The sequence below is a fragment of the Pinus tabuliformis genome, chromosome J (assembly GCF_031772625.1).
Source record: "Pinus tabuliformis cultivar Carrire ecotype Pingquan chromosome J, CPIR1, whole genome shotgun sequence".
NCBI lineage: Eukaryota > Viridiplantae > Streptophyta > Pinopsida > Pinales > Pinaceae > Pinus > Pinus tabuliformis.
This window is the reverse complement of record NC_142295.1, coordinates 529,347,291-529,368,952: the sequence shown is the minus strand read 5'-3', so window position 1 is coordinate 529,368,952 and position 21,662 is coordinate 529,347,291. Positions and strand designations below refer to the sequence as shown.

The following is a 21,662-nucleotide window of genomic DNA, read 5'->3' as shown; positions in this document are numbered from 1 at the left end:
GATACTGCAGAATAGTATCATTCTTCTACCATCTTAATGTTTCGAAGTTTGTCTTTGAGGGCCAGTTTTCTATGGTCATTCTCGAGTAGCTCAGTCAGTTCCTTCCACATTGCAAAAGGAGTTACTTTCCCACGGAGAAGTGAGACAATGTGGTCTCGCACTCCCTCCAAAATTATTCTCCTCACCTTGGCTACATCTTTCTTCCATTGGGTTAGGTTTTGGGCATCAACTAATCCTAGTTTTGGAATGTCTATCTTGCCATATTCCAACAATCCATTGTCATCAAGCACTGCCTCCATGTGATCCTTCCAAGCAATGAAATTCGAGTTGCCTTCCAAGGCATACTCTAATCTCAGTCCTGTTACCACTCAAACTAGCAGGGGCCCTAGGAGGGCATCATATAAAGCAACTACTAGGTCAAGGGGGGCGAATGGAACGATAGCCAAATGTCACCTCAACTAAGGCTCCCTGCTCTTTACAGACATTCACCGATGGGAGGACACCCGATATAAGAGGAATCACAATGAATGGATCAATGATCGGATAAGGAGTGATTCCTAAAGCCTATTCACAAGAGAGACTCAACTAAATAGCTTACTTGCTTCAAAAGCAAAGTGATGGGCTCTCTAAGAAGGGCTTTGAGGATACCTTGGCCTAGGGTTGGAGGATATGCCCTGACAAGGGGCTTCCTAGACTTAAGGATCCTTATGGAGAAATGGATTCTATGTAGTCCTAGTGGAATTTGAGTTATAAAGTTACGGGACCACAAAGAACCTAGGTAGACCCAAACTAGGCCAAGGGTATGGAGTTGATCGACCAAAGAGGGCCTTGATTTAATTAGGGAAGAGAATAGGATCAAAGAACTAATTTTCTTTTGAAATTTGAATGCAATAATCCAAGTGAGGACACTCACCCAAAATCAGCCTTGGGAGACAAATGATCCTCGAGCTAGAACTTGCGATATCTCAGGATTCCATTGTCCAATTGTGCTAAAATTTGGAGGACCCCTTGATAAGACCCCAACACAGATGTGTACCAATTTTCAAGGGGTTTGGATGGCTACAAAAGATTTCGTGTGATGCCCTAGGAGACCTTATGGGATTAGGCCTAGAATTGGGAAAAGTGAAGAAAATACAAGGAAATTTGACCACCAAATGCTATGAGGATCAATGCCTTATTGCTTGGGCTTAATGGACTCAAGATACACATAGATCGAGAATTTTCGTCTGCTAAGGAGCCCTAATTGATCTTTGCTAGCCTCTCCAAGGGCAACAACTAGGTCAATAGGTATTTATACTTCAAAGTTGCCAAAGAGATGAAGTTTTGAGGTCTTTCAATCTAAGAGGTGCCTCTAGGAACATTCACCCACTCTTTTCAAGTACAACACATGCATTAAATCACTTATTCAAGGTTCCTAGAAGAATTTCGCATTTACTTTAACCCATACAAGAATAATGATAATCATAACATGCAGTAAACCAGAAAAATAACAAGAATAGCATCAAAATTCGACTTACATGAAAGAAATAGTATATCCATTCTTTGCATTAGAAAAAAGTTCAAAAGACAATAGTGAAAATCCAAACATCATAGTGCATCAAGAGAGCTCCAAAACCTTATCCAGCAAAAAGTGCGAAAATCTCACAAGAGATACTAATCCAATCCAACTGATGATGATGAAAATGAATCACTTCGCTTCTATTTACATAATCTCTAATGAGTTCTAATTTGGTCTAATTGAGCCCCAAATAATAAAATAATGTGCAATAATAACATCCCTTGGTGACAAGCCCACCAAGATAGCTCAATAACATAATAATAATAATCCTCTCAAGAGGGAAAAATGCTCAATAAAGTGAATCATTGGGCCTCTGAGGAGGCCTAATGAATTCCAAAGTGTGCCATGATGTGAGAACGAACCTCAAACATAGTGGACAAAGGGTTGGTCCCTTGTCTTCCAAGCAAATCCCTGTGGTGCCCCCAAGTAGGTGCGAGGGGCACACAGATATCCTCATGGTCTCCAAGTGGGTCGAAAATGCTTGTAAACCATCTGTAAGGGCTAGGCTGATGTCATAAGACCTCATCTCGACCCCGAATCATTTGCTAAGTGTATGGTGCAAGTGTGGAGTCGGTTGAGCATAGTGAACCAGGTGCATAATCCTCATCCAAAAGGTGGAACACAAGCAATCAATGAGTGTTGTTGGGGATTCATGAAGTAATCTCTACTATGGTGGAGGCGCTCTCAATGCTCACCCTACAAGGGCCAATGTGGCCCTCTTGAGACCCCGCATAGGGAGACCAAACCCCAAATGGAGAGCCACCTGTAATCCTGCATAAGATCCAATGCATCCCATTGCTCTCCAATACAACAAATCATTAGAATAATCATGTAAAAGAGCTTACAAGTCATGGAATCAATGGGGCATTTCATGGTGCATGCCCTTCCACAGTGGGATTTGGGATGTACAAGTGTCTCCAAGCTCAATAGGGGGTTAATCAAGGACACTATTAGGTGGTTTCAACCTCTAAAGGGGGTGACATGTCCAAGGTACATCCCTCAACTGGTAGGTGGCACATAATAAAGTAATGGAATGAAGTGGGGATCAGGGGAATCATCCAGACCACATGTCATGGTACATGGATAGCTATAATAAGGGAATCCCACACTTGGGTATATGAGTGTAGGAGGGAGAAAATCGTGGTACACGAGTTACCCCGGCCTTTGTTTTGCCAACCTTCTTCATATGCCTATTGCCTTTGATTGATTTTCCTTCATAATTGCTCGGGGCTCTAGGGGATGAGAGCATGTTGTGTAATATATAGCAGTGGATACCCCCTTAAGGTGGGGCAATTCATGGCCCAACAAGGGTTGGGACGATCATGGGTTCCTCAATGATAGAGGGGCTCATCTAGGGCCCATAGGAACCAGGGTGATGGCCATGAATAAGGGAAAGAGCTCATGTTTGGCTTTTGCCCACGTGCTAAATATGTATGTTCCGACCATCTTTTGCATTTTGTGGTACATTTCCTCTTGAGAGGGGCCAAATTATGCGTCTTCTTTTCTTTTTAGCTGCATCAACCTTCGGGGCATCGTTCCAAGCTCGAGCCAAGGTGTGGGAAAGAGTAGGGGGATGCTAACCCTATGTGGACCCATCAAACATATGTGGACCAAGATGGGAAAAGAGATGGATGGGGCTAAAATGAGTGGAAGGGGGCGTTGTATATGGTGTCGGGAAGCAGGACCACGCAAACAGAATTGGGGTTTCACATGTAGTGCCAACCCTAAAGCTAATGGCTAATAAAGGAGATCCCACGGTACTAGGGTACAAGGTTAACCATGAAATTGGGCAGTGGAGACAAGAGTACAAACCTAGCCCACTCTTTCCACCAAATCCCCCCACTAATCCATGCCCAAAAGTGCCCATGACAAGTAAGGAAAATTACTCAACTATACCAATGAAACGCCATACCTTTGAGATCGGGAGGCCCATCGTCAAACATACAATCATAACAGATGCGCAAGGAACCACTTGGCTGGCTCAAGTGGCGGAGATAATGGCACATCGAGCTATCTAGTAGCTACAAGGGGTTGTTGGTTGCCAACTAAGGACCATCTAGGATAAAAAAATTCTCCCATATACACTACCCACAGGTGGTGGGTAACATCTGGCTCCAACTGAGACATGAGCTGTTGGAGAGGCACATGAAGCTACTCGAATGGGAGGTGATGTGAACACCAGTGTTCTCTTGATACCGTGGACCTGTTACCTGCACATATCAAATACCAAGCACATGGGGCAGCATGTTTTTTGTCTTGTCTTAGGATCACTTATGCTTAGTATTAGACCATGAAAATCAACAAGAAAACAAAGTGCAAATTTAATCTAAATGCATCTAATCTATCATGAAAATATCATATGATGTTAGGTCTATTGAGAAAATTAACATGCAATGCATCCTACCCTAACATGCATGTTACATCACCCAAATACTAACAGTAATCATAGACACAACGCAACCAACAGATCATCCAGTCAATGTGAAAACAACTACCATTTTGCTTACTCATGCAACAAATCCAAAGGAAAGGGTACCAACGATAACGTGGAAGGTCACAAGAGCAAGAGGCTGGAAAATGAAATGACCATACATGGAGCACCAAGGGGAAAGAGGGAGCCAAGGGATGCAATCTATTCCACGAGGTCCTTTCTTCCAACCAAAAGATAGAGATATCAACAATTAAACTTATGAACTGGATAGCAACCTCAAGCATATCATCCCCATTATGGTCCCCATCATTAATATCATGCTTTATGACCACCATAGGGTCATGACTGGGAGAAAAGGGAGACCAATGACAAGGGGAGACACAACAAGCAGGTTGCTCATGATAATCATATTCACAATCTTGAGTGTATGAGGGGGAAGGGGGGATACATCTAATGGATAGTTCTTCCTTAGCATCATACCTAGGAGAGGAAAAGGGATCATCAATAATTGTGATAATGTGAGAATGGCCAAGGCGAGGGCTCATGGATAATGCAACTATGCTATTGGGATCCTAGGGAAGGCCAAGGAAAACAAGGCCTTCATCATTGGTGTCATAAATGGGGCCCGTTGTTTCCAATGAACCTTCTTCATGCGTGGGAAAACCATGATCCTCCCTTTCAACGATGTGAGTAGGAATATCATCATGAGTAATGTCCTAGAGAAAAGGAGAATCAATTCCAACCTCATTTTCGGTGTCAGTATCATAAATAGGGTCATAGTCAAAATGATGGTTGCCCACATCCCACTTTCCCTCATTAATGCACAAGAAATCGGAAATGTCATCATCATAGGGAGCTACAATATTCATGCCTTCAAATGCCCTTTCCTGAATGAAAGTCCCCACTTCATCATGTTGATCCTCATGGACTTTAATGGGGCTCTCATTCATGTCATGCACATCCTCAATCGTTAAATTTGCATCCTGAAGCCCCTCTATAGTCTTATGATCTTCTTTAGATGGGTTCCATTCTTCCATATATCCCTCCACATTCGATTTTCTTCAAGGTCACCTTGATCATCCAATTTTGATTGATTATAATATTTTTCATTGATAAGATCAGTGAAGATGTCAAAAGCACAGGTTCGAGTAGCAAATACAAAAAGACAACTAGGATCCTTCTCATTAGCACACATTATCATGTAGACTTGTTTTTGTGTTGTCCTATGAAACCTGAGCATGAATTTTTGCCCGTGTTTTCCAACAAATCTAAATAAAACTCAGCATATTTGTCCACATCCTTTTGTAGTTCTTGAAGATCTTTATCATTTAGTTTTGCAAAGGGAGAGCCAAGGGTAATTTCTCTTTGACCATAATCCATTTTTCATGATTTTTCATATTAGGATCAAAACGAAGTCATCAAAATGAATTAAAACACCTTGATAGATGTTTGCTTCACCCTACAAGCATTAGCTTTGAATTTCAATGAAGAACTAGGGCATCATTTTTCCAATGGAGTCACCAAGAATGATTGTCAATGATGTCACAAGTGAAATAAGACACACATCTTGTGTCCTCGGCAATGGCGCCAGAATGTTACCGCTCAAACTAGCAGGGGTCCTAGGGGGGATCCTATAGAGCAACTACTAGGTCAAGGGGCAACAATGTGCAGATAGCTCGATGTCACCTCAACTAAGGCTCCCTGCTCTTTAAGGACTTTCACCAATGGGGGGAGACCTGCTATAAGAGGAATCACAATGAATGGATCAATGATCAGATAAGGAGTGATTCCTAAAGCCTATTCACAAGAGAGACTCAATTAAATAGCTTACTTGCTTGAGAAGCAAGGTGATGGGCTCTATAAGAAGGGCTATGAAGCTACCTTGGCCTAGGGTTGGAGGATATGCCCTGACAAGGGGCTTCCTAGACTTAAGGATCCTTATGGAGAAATGGGATATATGTAGTCCATGTGGAATTTGAGTTATAAAGTTGTGGAACCACCAAGAACTCAGGTGGATCCAAACTAGGTCAAGGGTATGGAGTTGATCAACCAAAGAGAGGCTTGACCTAATTAAGGAAGAGAGTAGGATCAAAGAACTAATTTTCTTTTGAAATTTGAATGCAATGATCCAAGTGAGGACACTAATCCAAAATCAGCCTAGGGAGAGAAATGATCCTCAAGCTAGGGCTTGTGATATCTCGGGATTCCACTGTCGGATTGTGCTCAAATTTGGAGGACCCCTTGAGAAGACCCCAGCGCAGTTGTGGACCAATTTTCAAGGTGTTTGGATGGCTACAAACGATTTCGTGTGATGCCCTAGGATACCTTATGGGAGTAGACCTAGAATTGGAAAAAGTGAAGAAAAGATGGAAATTTGACCACCAAAGGGATACGAGGATCAGTGGCTTATTGTTTAGACTTAATGGAGTTAAGATACACATAAATCGAGAATTTTCGTGTGCTAAGGAGCCCTAAATGATCTTTGCTAGCCTTTCCAAGGGCAACAACTAGGTCAATAGCAATTTATACTTCGAATATGCCAAAGATGAAGTTTCGACGTCTTTCAATCTAATAGGTGCTTCTAGGAACATTCACCCACTCTCTTCAAGTACAATGCATGCATTAAATCAATTATTCAAGGTTCCCAGAAGAATTTCGCATTTACTTTAACCCATACAAGTATAATGATAATCATAACATGCAGTAAACCAATAAAATAACAAGAATAGCATCAAAATTCAACTTACATGAGAGAGAGTATCCATTCATCAACTTTGCATTAGAAAGAAGCTCCAAAGACAATAGCGAAAATCCAAACATCATAGTGCATCAAGAAAGCTCCAAAAGCTTACTCAGCGAAAAGTGCGAAAATCTCACAAGAGAAACTAATCCAATCCAAGTGATGATGATGAAAATAAATCACATCACTTCTATTTATACAATCACTAATGAGTTCTAATTTGGCCTAATTGAGCCCCCAATAATAAAATTATGTGCAATAATAACATCCCTTGGTGACAAACCCACCAAGATAGCTCCATAACATAATAATAAGCCTCTCAATAGGGTAGAATGATCAATAAAGTGAATCGTTGTGCCTTTGAGGAGGCCTAATGAAGTTCAAAGAGTGCCATGATGTGAGAATGGACCTCAAACATAGTGGACAAGGTGTTAGCGCTTTGTTTTCCAAGCAAATCCCTGTGGTGCCCCCAAGTGGGCACGAGGGGCACAAGGACATCCTCATGGGTTTCCAAGTGGGTCGAAAATGCCTGTAAACCATCTGTAAGGGATAGGATGATGTCATAAGCCCTTACCTAGACCCTGAATCATTTGTCGAGTATATGGTACAAGCGTGGAGTTGGTTGGGCATGGTGAACCAAGCACATAATCCTCATCCAAAAGGTGGAACACGAACAATCAATGAGTGATCTTGGGGATCCATGAACTAATCTCTACAATTGTGGAGGCCCATGGCTCTCCATGCTCAGCCTACAAGTGCCAATGTGGCTCTCTGGAGGGCTAGGACCCCGTATAAGGAGACCAAACCCCAAATGGAGACCCATTTGCAGTCCTACATAAGATCCAATGCATCCCCTTCAATGTTGCACGAAGAGGATACGAAACAGGGAAGTTTTTTCGAAGTGAGGACGCGAAAGCGTCATTTTCCAAAAATCTAGGACGCGAAGCGTCTCGAAAGCATCTACTATATATATATTATATTTTTTTGCATTTGTATTTAAAAAAACATCCAAAATGCCAAATTAGTTGTAGAAGACATGAAAACATGCATATTTTTACATAAATCAAGATAGATATGGCATCCATTGTACATCAATGATTAATTATTCCAGCATCAACCATCTAGAATCTAGATTCCTCTTCTCTTGTCTAGCCTTTGCCTCTACTTCAATTCTATAGGCATTTTAGTCAAAATTGCCTAATTTTGATCAAATGGCTTAATCCAAGCCTTATAATATGGTAGAGAAAGCTTAAGATGCCTAATCAATGATTTTGACTTGAGTGAAGGATACATAATTGCTAAGGCCATGAAAAATGAGTTCAAAAATCAATAACACCACTCCAGTGTACCCTTAGCCTCTGAATAGGTTTGAGGCTCAAAAATACTGTGCAGGTTAGCCATAAGAGCAAAATTTACTGTACACTGTTGTTCGCTCTTATGTCTAGAAGTTCTACCTTCAAGGAGCTCATTATCCTGAAAATCACCAATGGTTTTAGCCCACCATTTAGGCCGGAGAGTAGAGGAACCAATATTAGAAGGAGATGAAGAAGGCTCGGGCACAATAAGAGAAGCAAGAGGAGGATTATTTTCCGAAGCTCAGATAGTGCATCATCAAATACTAATGCTGCATCATCCCTCCCATCAGGTGGACCTACCGGAAGAAGAACATTGTGAGGTTGATCCTCAGAACACTGCTCAGAAGGAGGAGACTGAAAGAATCCTCTGTCTTCATCAAATACTACATCACGACTGAAGCTAAGACGACCAGAGGCTATATCTATCAACCTATAGGCCTTGTGATCATCACTGTACCCTGTCATCATGAGTTTCTGGTTTTTGGAATCCAACTTAGAGCGCTTAGCAGCTGGAATCCAAACATATGCAACTGAGCCAAATACTTTTAGGTGATTGATATTAGGCTTATGGCCAGACCAAACTGCCTCGGGAGTCTTCCCCTTAACAGCCTGAGTAGGTGATCAGTTAAGAAGATAGACAACAGTAAATACTGCTTCAGCCCAGAGTTTGTTTGAAACACTCCTGTGTTGTAACATGGAACGAGCCATTTCAACAACCGTACGGTTGCGGCGTTCGACAACATTGTTCTGTTGAGGAGTGTAGGGCGTATTTAACTAATGTATGATGCCATGAGTATCACAAAAGTTGTAGAAAGCAAAAGAACAAAATTCCCCCCCGTTATCTGTCCTAAGAGTTATGATATTATAGCCAGACTCTTTTTCAACTAAGGATTTATACTTCTGAAAGATACTAAATACATCAGATTTATTTTTTAGAAAATACACCCACATCTTTCTACTGAAATCATCTACAATAAGCAAAAAATATTTGCAACCAGTAATAGAAGATGTATGCATAGGACCACAAATATCAGCATGAATTAACTGGAGTACCTTAGATGCGCGCCAAGATTCTCCATCCTTGAATGAAGACCGATGTTGCTTGTCAGCTTGACAGGTGTCGCATACTCCCAACTGCTAAGTCTAAATATCAGGTAACCCTGACACAAGTCCCTCCCGAGAGAGCTGAGAGAGATACTGCATGTTTAGATGCCCATATCATTGATACCATAGAGTGCTGATAGGAGAAACGCGAGTTGCTAGAGCTACTTCTTGAGAATCTCCAGTGTCAAGAAGCCCGTATAGACCACGATCCTCTAGGCCAACAACAACCGTAAGACTAGTGTCCCTGTCGATAATGGAGCACTTGTGCGCACTGAACACTACATCAAGTTGAGGAGAGTTCCTCATAATCCGACTGACAGACAACAGATTAATTTCCATACCAGGAACATAGTATACATTTAAGAAGATGAGTGTGCGCCCACCAGACTGGATCTGAACTATACCTTTGCCAACCACTGTGTACTCTTCACCTCCACTGAATACCACGGAATCACTGAAAGATGAAAAGTCAATAAACCAGTCACGCCTGTGAGAGAAATGGCGTGATGCACCAAAGTCAATGTACCAGGCAGAAGACGGGACATGATCTGAAGACCTTTTAGCCATAAAGGCGTAGAAGGCAGATTCTGTCTGCTCGAAATGTTCTGCAACATTCGTTGTCTGATGGGGCCCTCCCCGTTTCTTCTGTTCAGAAGCAATCCTCTGTCGGCAATCTTTCTTCATGTGGCCAAACTTGCGACAGTAATTACACTGCACATTTTTCGTCCTAGCAAGATCAAAAGGTTGAGAAGAACCTTTCTGCTGAAAGGACTGAGAGGACTGATATTTGGCAGCAAAAGCATTTCCTGACAAGGTTGATGAAGCACCACTACCAAACTGTTGTTTCCAACGATCCCGCTGCATGAGTTTGGTGCATAACTCCGGAAACTTCAGATCAACATTATTGGAAGTAATGTTGAGTGTTTCGATGAAGTGCTCATAAGGTTTTGGTAGACTTTTCAGAGTGATGACTACCATATCTTCTTCCTCCATGGTCCGACCAATGGGTTCGAGCTGATCTTGAATGTCTTTAATCCTGTTAAGATGTTCCTGTAAACACATATGTTCTTCCATCATGATGGAGAACAACTGATTCTTGAGAAAGAAAGCTCTGCTCTTGTCGGATGTCTCGTGCATTTCCTTCAAATGTTGCCAGATTTCGGCAGCTGTCTTGCTGGAAGGAATCTGTGGTAACTGATCATCAGTCACAGAGAGTTTGAGAAGCATAACAGCCTCTTGATTTCGATCATCAAACTTATCTTGATCTATACCAAGTGTACCAGGCCTGAGCTCTTTTCCCAAAACGAGCTGGTCAAGACGCCTATATTCAAAAATGGTCAACATTCTCTGTTTCCAGATGTTATAATTGGTGCCATTAAAGCGTTGATTGCCTTCCAACATCAAATTGGTTAGCGAGGCCATCGGACAAAATCTGACCGGAGCTGGTGCAATATAAAAGAGAACCAGAATGAAAACTTGGTCCTTGCAACCAGCCTTGAAATCTCACTGATTAAACCTCAGACTCTGAGCCAAATATAGCAGAAACTCTCCTGGTAATACGTACCTCAAATGTCAGGCTGATATTTTCTGGGCCTTCTTACCCAAAAAATCTTGGTCTGACTTCTGCCTGGAAACCACCACAAAATAGCCTGTACCAGTTTCTGCTAAATCGAATTATATAACTATGAACTGATGTTTGATTTTTGCAGTCTGATGATCGATTTAGGCCAAGAATTTGTTTCGGGAAAATCAAAACGTGATGACAAATGACGTCTGGCAGAGAGTAGCACATACCATAAAAAAATTCTAAAGTGCGTGCCCGGCACAGCGTGTTCGCCCTCGTCGTCTCCAGTTCTGTCGGAGCTTCACTTTCAATCTTTCGGTAATATCAGACAGCAGCGCAGTGTACCTGGTGGTCGGAACGCTGCCTTTTGATCTGTCGTTTACCGTTTTCGTCCCAGTTTCTGCTAAATCGAATCAAGATCCTTGGTTTTCTGTGACAAACTTCTCCGTGGCCCTCCCAAGAGAAAAATGAAACCTTGGACGCAAAAACTTCACACGCTTTGATGAAAAAATTCCTTCATGCTATCGCAAAGAACAGAAGCGCGCCGCATCACTCGTCAATATTTTATGACAAATCGCATAAAATTCTCAAAGTTGTCATTAATGCCGCGAGTTTACTCCCAACGAGAAAACCTACGGGCTCATTGATTGTGCTTGCACTTGTGGATTGAATAAGGTAGCGGAAGCAAGAAGGCGAGGATGAAGCACAAATTGTAGCAACGACTCTGAGATCTGCGCGAGTGAACGATGACGATAAACTAGATTTCTTGTTAAGTCAGGTCGAGGGCAAAGACATAACAGAAGTGATCGCATTAGGTGGAGAAGTGGGTGTAGCAGTTTCTGGCGGCAGCAGTGGCGGAGCTCCTGCCCCAGTAGCAGCTGAGCCAGAGGTCAAGAAAAAAGCAAAAAAAATCGAACAGAATGCTGGACGAACAGGTGAACAGAATGCTGGACCAGATGTTGGCAATGAGCTGCGTGCCCGATCTCGAATTCTAGCACAGATCCCACACCAGCGGTTTTGGTCTTTCAACAACCCGCTGGTCTTGACTTAGCCGGCAAAGAAATGACTATCCAAAAAAAATTCCAGACTCGTAGAGAGCAATTTCGAAATGAAGCACAAAATTTTTCAAACAATGAAAAATTATTTCGAAAAAATACCTAAGCTCTGATACCATAATCAATGAATGAATTGAATTGATTTACATGAGCAAATGAAGCTCAATAAGTAATACAGAGATATTTTACAGAAATAGAAACATCAAGTTTCTATTAGAAAATAGAAACAACAAAAAGATAAAAATAAAAACAGCTAATAAGAATGAGCATTAAACACTAAATAGCATTATTCTAATAACCAACACTGGGGTACATATATGGCTTGTTGCTCTTGATTAAATGCCAATCACATGCCTTCATACATGATATAATCCAATGAAATGCTACAATTCCATTGATCGTAAAAACTGTTAAGTCTGCTGAATTTTGAATGGGATATGAAATTCTATTTTCTCCATATGAAGTCTGATGAGGTTGGAACCACTCTCAAACATCCTAAGACATTTCATGGTAATGTTAAAAATTTAAGTAAAAAGATGGAAATGAAAGATAAAGGAGAATGTCACTTTTATTTTAAGAATTTAACATTACCATTAGGGAGCATTCTAGAAGCATCTAGGGAGCATCAAGGGGCACCTTAGGAGTATTCAGAAAGTTAGTTACTCATAGAACAATTCGGAATTTCCAAAAACAAAAAAAGCCCCGCGGAATCGTCCACCTTCTCTAGGATTCGCTCGTGATCCGCAGTGGATACACGCCTAAACCTCCACAGATCCACACCCGATCCTTTCTGGATCCGTGAATCAGGAAATAGGAACCACGAATCGGACATTAGGAGCTACGGATCGAGCCCCCACAAATCCAATTTTGCAGGAACCGCCAAACAAAGGAGGAACCGTGGATCCAATTTTCCGATCTGCGGTTCCGCTGAAGGATCAGTGGTGGATCCGTACAGGACGTGGATTTGCCTTTGGATCCTGGGGGGGGGAGGGGACGAATCCTGCAACACTGGTCCCCTTGCCCTCTAATACAACAAATCATTAGAATAATCAAGTAAAAGAGCTTACAAGTCATTGAATCAATGGGGCATTTCATGGTGGCATGCCCTTCCATAGTGGGCTTTGGGATGTACAAGTGTCTCCAAGCTCAATAGGGGGTTAATCAAGGACCCTATTAGGTGGTTTCAACCTCTAAAGGGGGTGACATGTCCATGGTACATCCCTCAAGTGGTAGGTGGCACATAATAAAGTAATGGAACGGACTGGGGATCGAGGGAATCATCCAAACCACATGTCATGGTACATGGGTAGCTATAATAAGGGAATCCCACACTTGGGTATATGAGTGTAGGAGGGAGCAAATTGTGGTAGATGAGTTACCCCATCCTTTGTTTTTCTACCCTTTTTCATATGCCTTTCACCTTTGATTGATTTTCCTTCATAACTACTATGGGCTCCAAGGGATGAGAGCATATTGTGTAATATACAGTGGTGGATACCCCCTTAAGGTGGGGCAATCCAAAACCCACCAAGTGTTGAGACAATCATGGGTTCCTTAAAGATGGAGGGGGCTCATCTAAGGCCCATAGGAACCAGCGTGATGTCCATGGATAAGAGGTAGATTTCATGTTTTTGTTTTGCCCATGTGCTAAATATGTATGTCCCGGCCATCTTTTGCATTTTGTGGTATATTCCCTGTTGAGAGTGGCCAAATTAAGCTTTTTCTTTTCTTTTTAGCTGCATCAACCTCTGAAGTATCATGCCAAGCCCGACCCAAGGTATGGGCAAGGGTAGGGGGAGGCTAACCCTATGTGGACCCATTAGACATATGTGGACCCGAATGGGAAAAGAGATGGATGGGGCTAAAATGAGTGGAACGGGGCGATGTATATGGTTTCGGGAAGTGGGACCACGCAACCAAAATCAAGATTTCCCATGTAGTGTCAACTCTAAAGCTAATAGCCAGTTAAGGGGATCCCACGGGACTAAGGTACAAGGTTAACCACGAAATTGGGCAGTAGAGACGAGTATAAACCTAGTCCACTCTTTCCGCCGAATCCCCCAACCACTCCATGCCCAAAAGTGTCGATGACAAGTAAGGAGAATTACTCAACTATACCAAAAAGTCATACCTTTGGGGTCGGGAGGCCCACCTTCAAACATACAATCATAACAGATGAAGGAAGGACCACTTGGTTGGCTCAAGTGGGGGAGATAATGGCACATCAATCTATCTAGTGGTTGCAAGGGACTGTTGGCTGCCGATTAAGGACCATCTAGGAGAAAAAAATTCTCCCGCATACACTACCCACAAGTGGTGGGTAATGAGTCCATTAAAGGACATTCTCCCAACTCTGAAGAAATCTTGCTACACTAAAGCTACAAATTCGAACCTCCTAAGAAACAACTTTGAAATTCTTGTTCTAATGTGAATCCTACTCTGATACCATGTAGAAATATGGTGATAGAATTGCAACTACTCAAGAAATTTAATCTAAATCAAGAGACACAATTCTACTCTACTGCTCCATGGAAATTAATTCACAATTTAAAACAACATTCGCAAACATGCATCAATCACATACACAAGTACACAGATTTATCTAGGGGAAACCAACTGGTAAAAACCCCTTAAGCCTGCTTGCATTAATCAGATGAATAGAGAATGCATTACAATTGCTTGCTCGCTTTAAGCTCAACCTACAAGTGAATAACTGTTCTCTCTGCTCAATGAAAATCTCTAACCCAGACTTAGTCAATTCTTGCCTCCACTTGAGCTCCTATTTCCTTGCGCAAATCTTGAGGATTGATCACTAATTGCATGCAACACCTATACACACATGACTAGTCTACAACTAATGTTACATTGCCATGGAATCTCCACTACTGTTGAGAAATTTGAATTCCTTACATGCATGAACTATTTTTGGTTGATTGATCAGTTAACTAGATGATCTTTGAGTTAGATTGTTGTCCCACTACACAACTGAACTCCAACCAGTTCTATCAACAATTAGAATTAGTTTAACTCAATACAACTGAAAATAACATGCATAACTGAACTCCAAGCCCTCTAACTTGAATTTATTGTACTAACTGAGTGACAAGAGCCATGTCACCTCAGTGAATGGCCTCCAAGTTGTCTGCTGATGTGGAAATTTCAAATTTACTCAATTTGACCAAGGCAAAGTCAAATTGATCCTTTCTTGCTACACTTCTCAACACTAAAGTAATTGCAATATCATTGAAAGTAATTATCAATAGCAGAAAATTGTGCTTTTCTATATTGCACATGCAAAATCAACACATACTAGAAATCACTCAACATGATCACTCATCAAAGTCATCCCTAATTCACCACTAATAGAAATGACATCATCAACAAGAGCTACATAAACATCATCTAGCTCAAAGTCTTCAAACATGGTTTTCTCAACCTTATAATATGGTAGAATTGAAAAAACTTAACATGGTTAACATGATTAGCATGATTAACCAATTATTTTGTTTTGAGTGAAAGGTACATTTTTGTTAAGGCCATGGTAGAGGAGTTCAACAATTAATACCACCAACATCAACAGAGTTCAATAATCAATACCACCAACATCAAGGTACATAAAAGGCTGCATGTTCTTGATCAAATGCCAATCCCATAGCCTCACACATGACACAATCAAATGGAAACATTGCAATCCCCTAAATTCTAAAATCTTGAAAACTGTCAAGTTTGCTGGATTTTGAGTGAGATCTGAAATTCTAGTTTCTCCATATGAAATCCAATGAGGTTTGAATCACTCTCAAACATCTTGAAACAATTAATGGTAATTTTTAAAATTTAAGTAAAAGGACGACTTTTACATTAAGAACTTAACATTACCATTGATTGTCAGCATTGCTAGGGCTGAATTAGGTTTTTTGTTTGGGTTTATGGTTTAGGAGGGGGAGGGTTGGTTTTATGGCCAAGGAAGGTTGTTTTGGGACGAAAACAACCTATGGTTTCCTCCCAAACTGCCTGAAACAATGCCATTGGGAGTCTTAGACTCTCCTATGCATGTGGGATATAACTGGGCCGGTAAGGCTTGGAACCAGCCGATTAGGGCCGATTTGTACCAGTTAAGCACCAAACCGGTACAAACCAGCCCTCCAACTGAATTTTTCTACCGTCTCATTACCTGGCACTATCTAACCAGCTGGTTTGACCAGTATCCAGTTCAAACTGGCCAGTTTTTAAAACTATGTTTATTAGTATGTTTAAAACAAGTTACTTAGCTTAGTAGGAGAAATGATGAGGCCGCTATAACTATAGAATTGATGCATAATACAAAAATGTTAAAAGACAAATACCTAAAAAGCTAAATTACAACAGTCAACAAGAGATGGACCACAAACTACCCTAGGTATCCATAGAGACAAAAAACAAGTTACTTAGCTTAGTAGGAGAAATAATGAGGCCACTATAACTATAGAATTGATGCACAGTACAAAAATGTGAAAAGACAAATACCTAAAAAGCTAAATTAGAACAGTCAACAAGAGATGGACCACAAACTACCCTAGGTATCCATAGAGACAACTCAACAAGGTGAAGAGTTAAAAAAACTTTTGGGCTTCCATGTGAACTGAACAGTCTAAGAGCAAATTATAAATCTATTGAATTATCAAAGAAGAGAATTTATGGCAATTTGCAACAGGATAAAGGAGGTTTGGCTCCATACCTACAGCAGGGAAGAGAAGAGTGGATAACTCATCCACAGGGAAGTGTAAGCTTGTCTTCCATTCTGATTATTTAACTCTGAATATTGTGAATTGTGGGAAGTCTAAGACCTCCATATTTTAATCCAGAGGAAAAATTGACATATTATCCAACAGAGTTAGATTTTATACATTTCCTTCTATTTCCTGATATTTACATTTTTAATTATATCATATTTAGTTCAGTAGCATTTGCAAAATGTGATTGCTTAAGAAGTTACTTCCATATTTGTTGCACTCTATAGTGTCAATCTATTTCTGTAGCGTGTTAGAAAATTCTAGAATGTGTTCAATGCATCAATTGTGAACGTTTCATTTATTAGATGCTAAATATCATCATCATTGCATCTTCAAGGTTAACCAATATGCAATGATCATCACAAAATGAACTGGGAATATCAAGTTGCCTTGAAAGACCAAAAATCATATTAAATAACGACTTTATGGTACTCTATAGCAACTCCCTCTACTCCCTTCATTCAACATTTACGCATGCCACAAATGACATGAAGATAGCCTCCTTATTACCATATATGCATCCTTTTTTGAAAAAGAGATCTTCTTCATGTACGTTTTATACATATGTCTATGTTATATTTTGTCACTGCTAACAAATACTAAAAGATGAATATAATTTCATTCATCATAATTTCCGAATTCGAAATGTTTATTTATTCTTATATTCTTTGCATGATCAATGTGGCTCTGTTAAAAATGCCAATGTTAATCACAATAATGATTGAGGACTTGCATAAGATTTTGATTAATTCATTGACAAACAAGGGAACTCATTACAGTAGTTGTCAATATTATTTCATGAGCATATGCAAACAAATGGGGTACCAATCAATTCATTAACACATTAAGTATAAATCTATCAAACTTGATACTCGTCTACTGAAGAGTGGTTCTTCTTCAACTTTCAACTTGACTTTCAACTTGTTTGCATACTAAAATCTTTTTTAAAAATACAAATTATTGAATAAATACTAACGATTGCAAAGTAAAAGCATTCCTAATCAACTTATGATATTATGAACCCAAAATCCCCCACCTAAAGTTTAATATGAAAAATTTTAAGTTGAATCACTTACCTTTATACCCCTTGAACATTGAAAGATGTTGTATAAGTTTAACATAAGCCAAAGATATATCATCTACACTGAAAGATGCAATAAAATTGAATATTATGTAAATGAATAACTGGGTGCAAAGACAAGTTACCTATCAAAACAAAAACTGACACCTACTCTAGAGATTTTTTCACTAACCTCGCAGCATCTGCATAACAAATAGCGTGGACCAAAGCATTCAAGCGAACCAATGGACCACTGTAAAAAGCCAACATATGCATTGATTAATCTCCATACTTGAACTCTAAAATGTAGTTGCATTTCTGCATATTGACAAAAATAATGCAAGTTACATAACCAAATAATCTAAATAGTTCAACAGAATGTTCCTATAGGCTATCTGCATAATAAATAGCATGGACCAAAGCGTTCAAGTGAATCAATGGACCACTGGAAAAAACCAATAGATGCATTGATTATTCTCCATACTTGACCTCTAAAATCTAATTGTGTTTGTGCATACTAACAAAAATAATGTAAGTTATGTAACCAAAAAATTTAATAGTTCAAGATATTCTGCCTTTGATAATCATAATATATATATATAAATTTATAAAACCAACAACTGATATTGATCTGCAAATCAATATCAAAATACAAAACAATAAACACATAAGATAAAAGAAAGCATATGACCCAAAGTAGTAAATAGATTTGTTGGAGAATGTAACTAGTTTCAGTCTTCATACTGACCTTTGTAAACATGACTTTGTATATTTTGTAGAAAAAGAAAAATAATTTTTTATTTGTAAAAGGATGGGTTTCATGCTCAAATCTAGGTCAAAGCATGTTTTTCATGCTTCTAGGGCTTTCTAGGACAAAGAAGAATTTTGTCATGTATTATATGTGAAAATTCCTACACTCAAGGAACCCCTACTACAGCAAACCTGAATCTACTTCACCTACTTGATTTTAATATACATTATCAAGTTATTCTCTGAATACTGAAGCAAATTACTTACAACCTACACTTCTTTAATATTTGAATACATGAAACAAGAAACTGAGCAAAGAACAAGATACATAGGACACAGTTATTTTTGGGCAAAAAAGTCCCCGGAAAAACCCAATGCAGGAAAAACGGTGCAACAGCTCTGAGGATTTTCTATTATTGAGCAGTAGTTCTGAATACAATGTTGGTTGCCCTCCCAACAAACTAGTGACAGAGAAAATACAATGGCGAAAAATCTAAGTGAGTTTTACCTCATTTCACCCGGCAGATTCCGATTGATCTGGCAGCAAGACTGGTTGACCCCGGCTACATCTGCGTTGGCCCTACGTAGGCCCTGCGTCAGCCCTGCACTGTCCCTTCTGCCCACTGCGTCAACCTTCTCGGCTATTCCGGAAATTCCGGCTTTCTGCGTCAATCCTCCTCGCTGATGCACTGCCTCCACAAGCTTCTCTCTGCCTCTCTGTCAATACTCCCGAACTATCCATGCCCCTCTGCTGCAACTAATCACCTAGTTCAAATTTCTCAGCTTCCTAGCTCCAGAAATCGAACTGCAGATCAATTCGTTCTCTCCGTGTGTATATTTCTAAATGAACCCCAAGCCTCCTTCTTATACTTCTCTTGTTGAGACTTCGACGGCCGAAATTAAGTCTCTAATAAAAGACAATCTGGGTGGAATTTCACCAAACGATTTATGGGTTCTTTAGAACTCATGTGTCGTAGCCTCTCCACCAATTTTCATGGCTAGAGCACATTCGATGCTACCAAAAACTAATATTATAGTTCCATTTGGACTCATTGTAATAAAAGAAAATAATTATTTTTGAGTCAAGAAAGCAAAATTATCCTCCAAGGAAAGTCAGCCCTAACAAGGACTAGTCATCCTAAAGAGGCCTATTCGACCCTCTCAAAAGGCTATAAATAAGAGGGAATTCAACTTATTTGACACACCCACTCAAGCAAGTTCGATTTGCAATAACGAAGAAGGAAGAGTGAGAAAGAGAACAAGAGGAAGAAGTCGAAGAAGGGAGATCTTTTGGGAAATCTCTCCCTTTTCTGTTCACACGTTCGAACCTATCTAGGGTTTTTGCACGAGTTGTAGGGGCAAAATTTCCAAATTCAACTTGCAGATCTTGTTGCAGGGCCAAAATTCTAAAGTGAAGCTACTAACATCTTCACTATCTTCGGAAGAACTTGGTTTGTTTGGAGAGATCTTGTTGGTGTGCTGACTTGGTGATTAGGAGGAATTTTGGGTTTGGTCTTGAGTCTTGGAAGCCTCACTTTGAATAGATTCTATAAGAAGAGAACTATTATTTATGGGTTTTCCCCTTGGAGGGGTTTTTCCAGTGTTCCACGGGGTCGCGCCACCCCGCCTACGGGTTGAGTTTCCTAACTCTCTCATGCTCCGGGGATATAGGGACGGCTGGGGGTCATTTCCCGACGCTCCCAACAAGCAGGGTACACAACGAATCTTAGGAGGGGTCATTTCCTCAAAAATCAGGGTTGAACCCTCAAAAGGGGGTCGTATGGAGTCGTTTAAGGTCACTTGGGGTCGTTTCCTTCAACAAAAATTGACTTTTAAAAAAAAAAATCATAAAATTTAAAAATTATAATATGTTTCACGTTGGCCTTTAGGTTTTCATTTTAGTTCATTGTTTCTGGACACCGCTGCAAACCATCGAACCTGCCTAGAGCCATCACTACTGGACGACTGTTCCATCGTGCTCGTGCCGCCATCGTTTGTAATATTCCTAACCCAGAATATTCCTCAAACCCCAGCAAAAATTCCAACCAAATATATGTAAATGATATAATAACCCAGAAGTGATAAAATAACAGTGGAACAACATATAATAATGTAAACCGGAAATATAAGCAGATACACAAGAAATGCAGTGAGAAATGCTAAGCCATTTTATTATACTGAGCAATAAAATGAGTACAAGAGGTGATTAGACAGCTGGCACCTCGACTTGCACAAGGCAAGTGAAGAAATACTCTCAGAATGACAAGAATGGCCTCTCTCCGTGGATGCTGTCATTGTGCTGCTACTGCTGCTAGGAAACAAATGATGATTTGGGGCTGCTCCCCTCCTCGGAAAAAGCTGAAATTCTAGATTCGGGCTCTACTCAAGAAACCCAGAAAGCTTTCCTGGAATGGCCGACCCCCGAAAAAACACCCTCTTGGGGTTCTGCGCAGTTCCTCAATTCCTTGCGCTGCCAGTGAAGAAAACCCCTCTAAACTCTACCTGAAACCCTGCCAAAAATCCTCCAATGAGACAAGAGTTGGACCCCTGCTCAATCTCCCAACACAAATCCACCTGCAAAACCCCCAATCTAGCACTACAACCAAAAAGAACTGCGTCCCTCTCCAAGTGTTGCGCAGTCCTCCAAAATGATGATGATACTACTGCTGAAATGCTGATAAAACTACTGCTGAAATGCTGATAAAACTACTGCTGAAATATTGATGGAAATATCTTGCCCGAGCAGGCACTCGAAGTTCCCCGAGGCTAAGGGTGAGATCTACGAATGGAGACACTCAATGCACTAAACAGTGCTGCAGACCAGCTAAACAGCCAGCGTGCTCAGAAGTCGAAACGACTAGCTCAAAATGCACATAACTGAATGATCAAAATGAGGGGGCTCCTCTCTCTTTTATAGCTTCTACCTCTCTCAATCCCAATGCTCACCTTCTCCTGCGTGATTCCCCTTTTGCCACGTGTTCCTCCCCTCCTGTGCAGTCCCACCATGTGTCTACGTGGGCTCGATTTCTGCGTCCCCCTTTTCGCCCCCTTGGCTCTCCCTTTAAGTCACAACGTTGTGCTACTAGGAAGTGACTTTTATTCTAAAAGTGAGTTATGTCCCCCTTTCTCACTTTTTTTTTTATTTACAAAATAACTATAGAAGGCAAAATTTGGCAAAATCGAATATTCCAATTAGCTAGGGCTAATTAGGAATATTACAGTCTCCCCCAGCAAAATGTTGCTTGTCCTCAAGCAACTGAAGTGATGGATGCTATA

General features: G+C 40.5%; 1 protein-coding gene across 2 annotated transcripts in view; it reads right to left on the bottom strand.

Annotated features, from left to right (window-relative positions):
• Window positions 1-21,662, bottom strand: part of LOC149228080 (anaphase-promoting complex subunit) — a 381,219-nt gene that overhangs the window by 42,613 nt on the left and 316,944 nt on the right. For both annotated transcript variants that reach the window (XM_089378045.1, XM_089378044.1), the window contains 2 exons: window positions 17,830-17,889; window positions 17,653-17,720 (listed from right to left, as the gene is read on the bottom strand). In XM_089378045.1, the coding sequence (XP_089234171.1) occupies window positions 17,653-17,720; window positions 17,830-17,889 (128 nt within the window). The remainder of the gene's footprint in view (window positions 1-17,652; window positions 17,721-17,829; window positions 17,890-21,662) is intronic.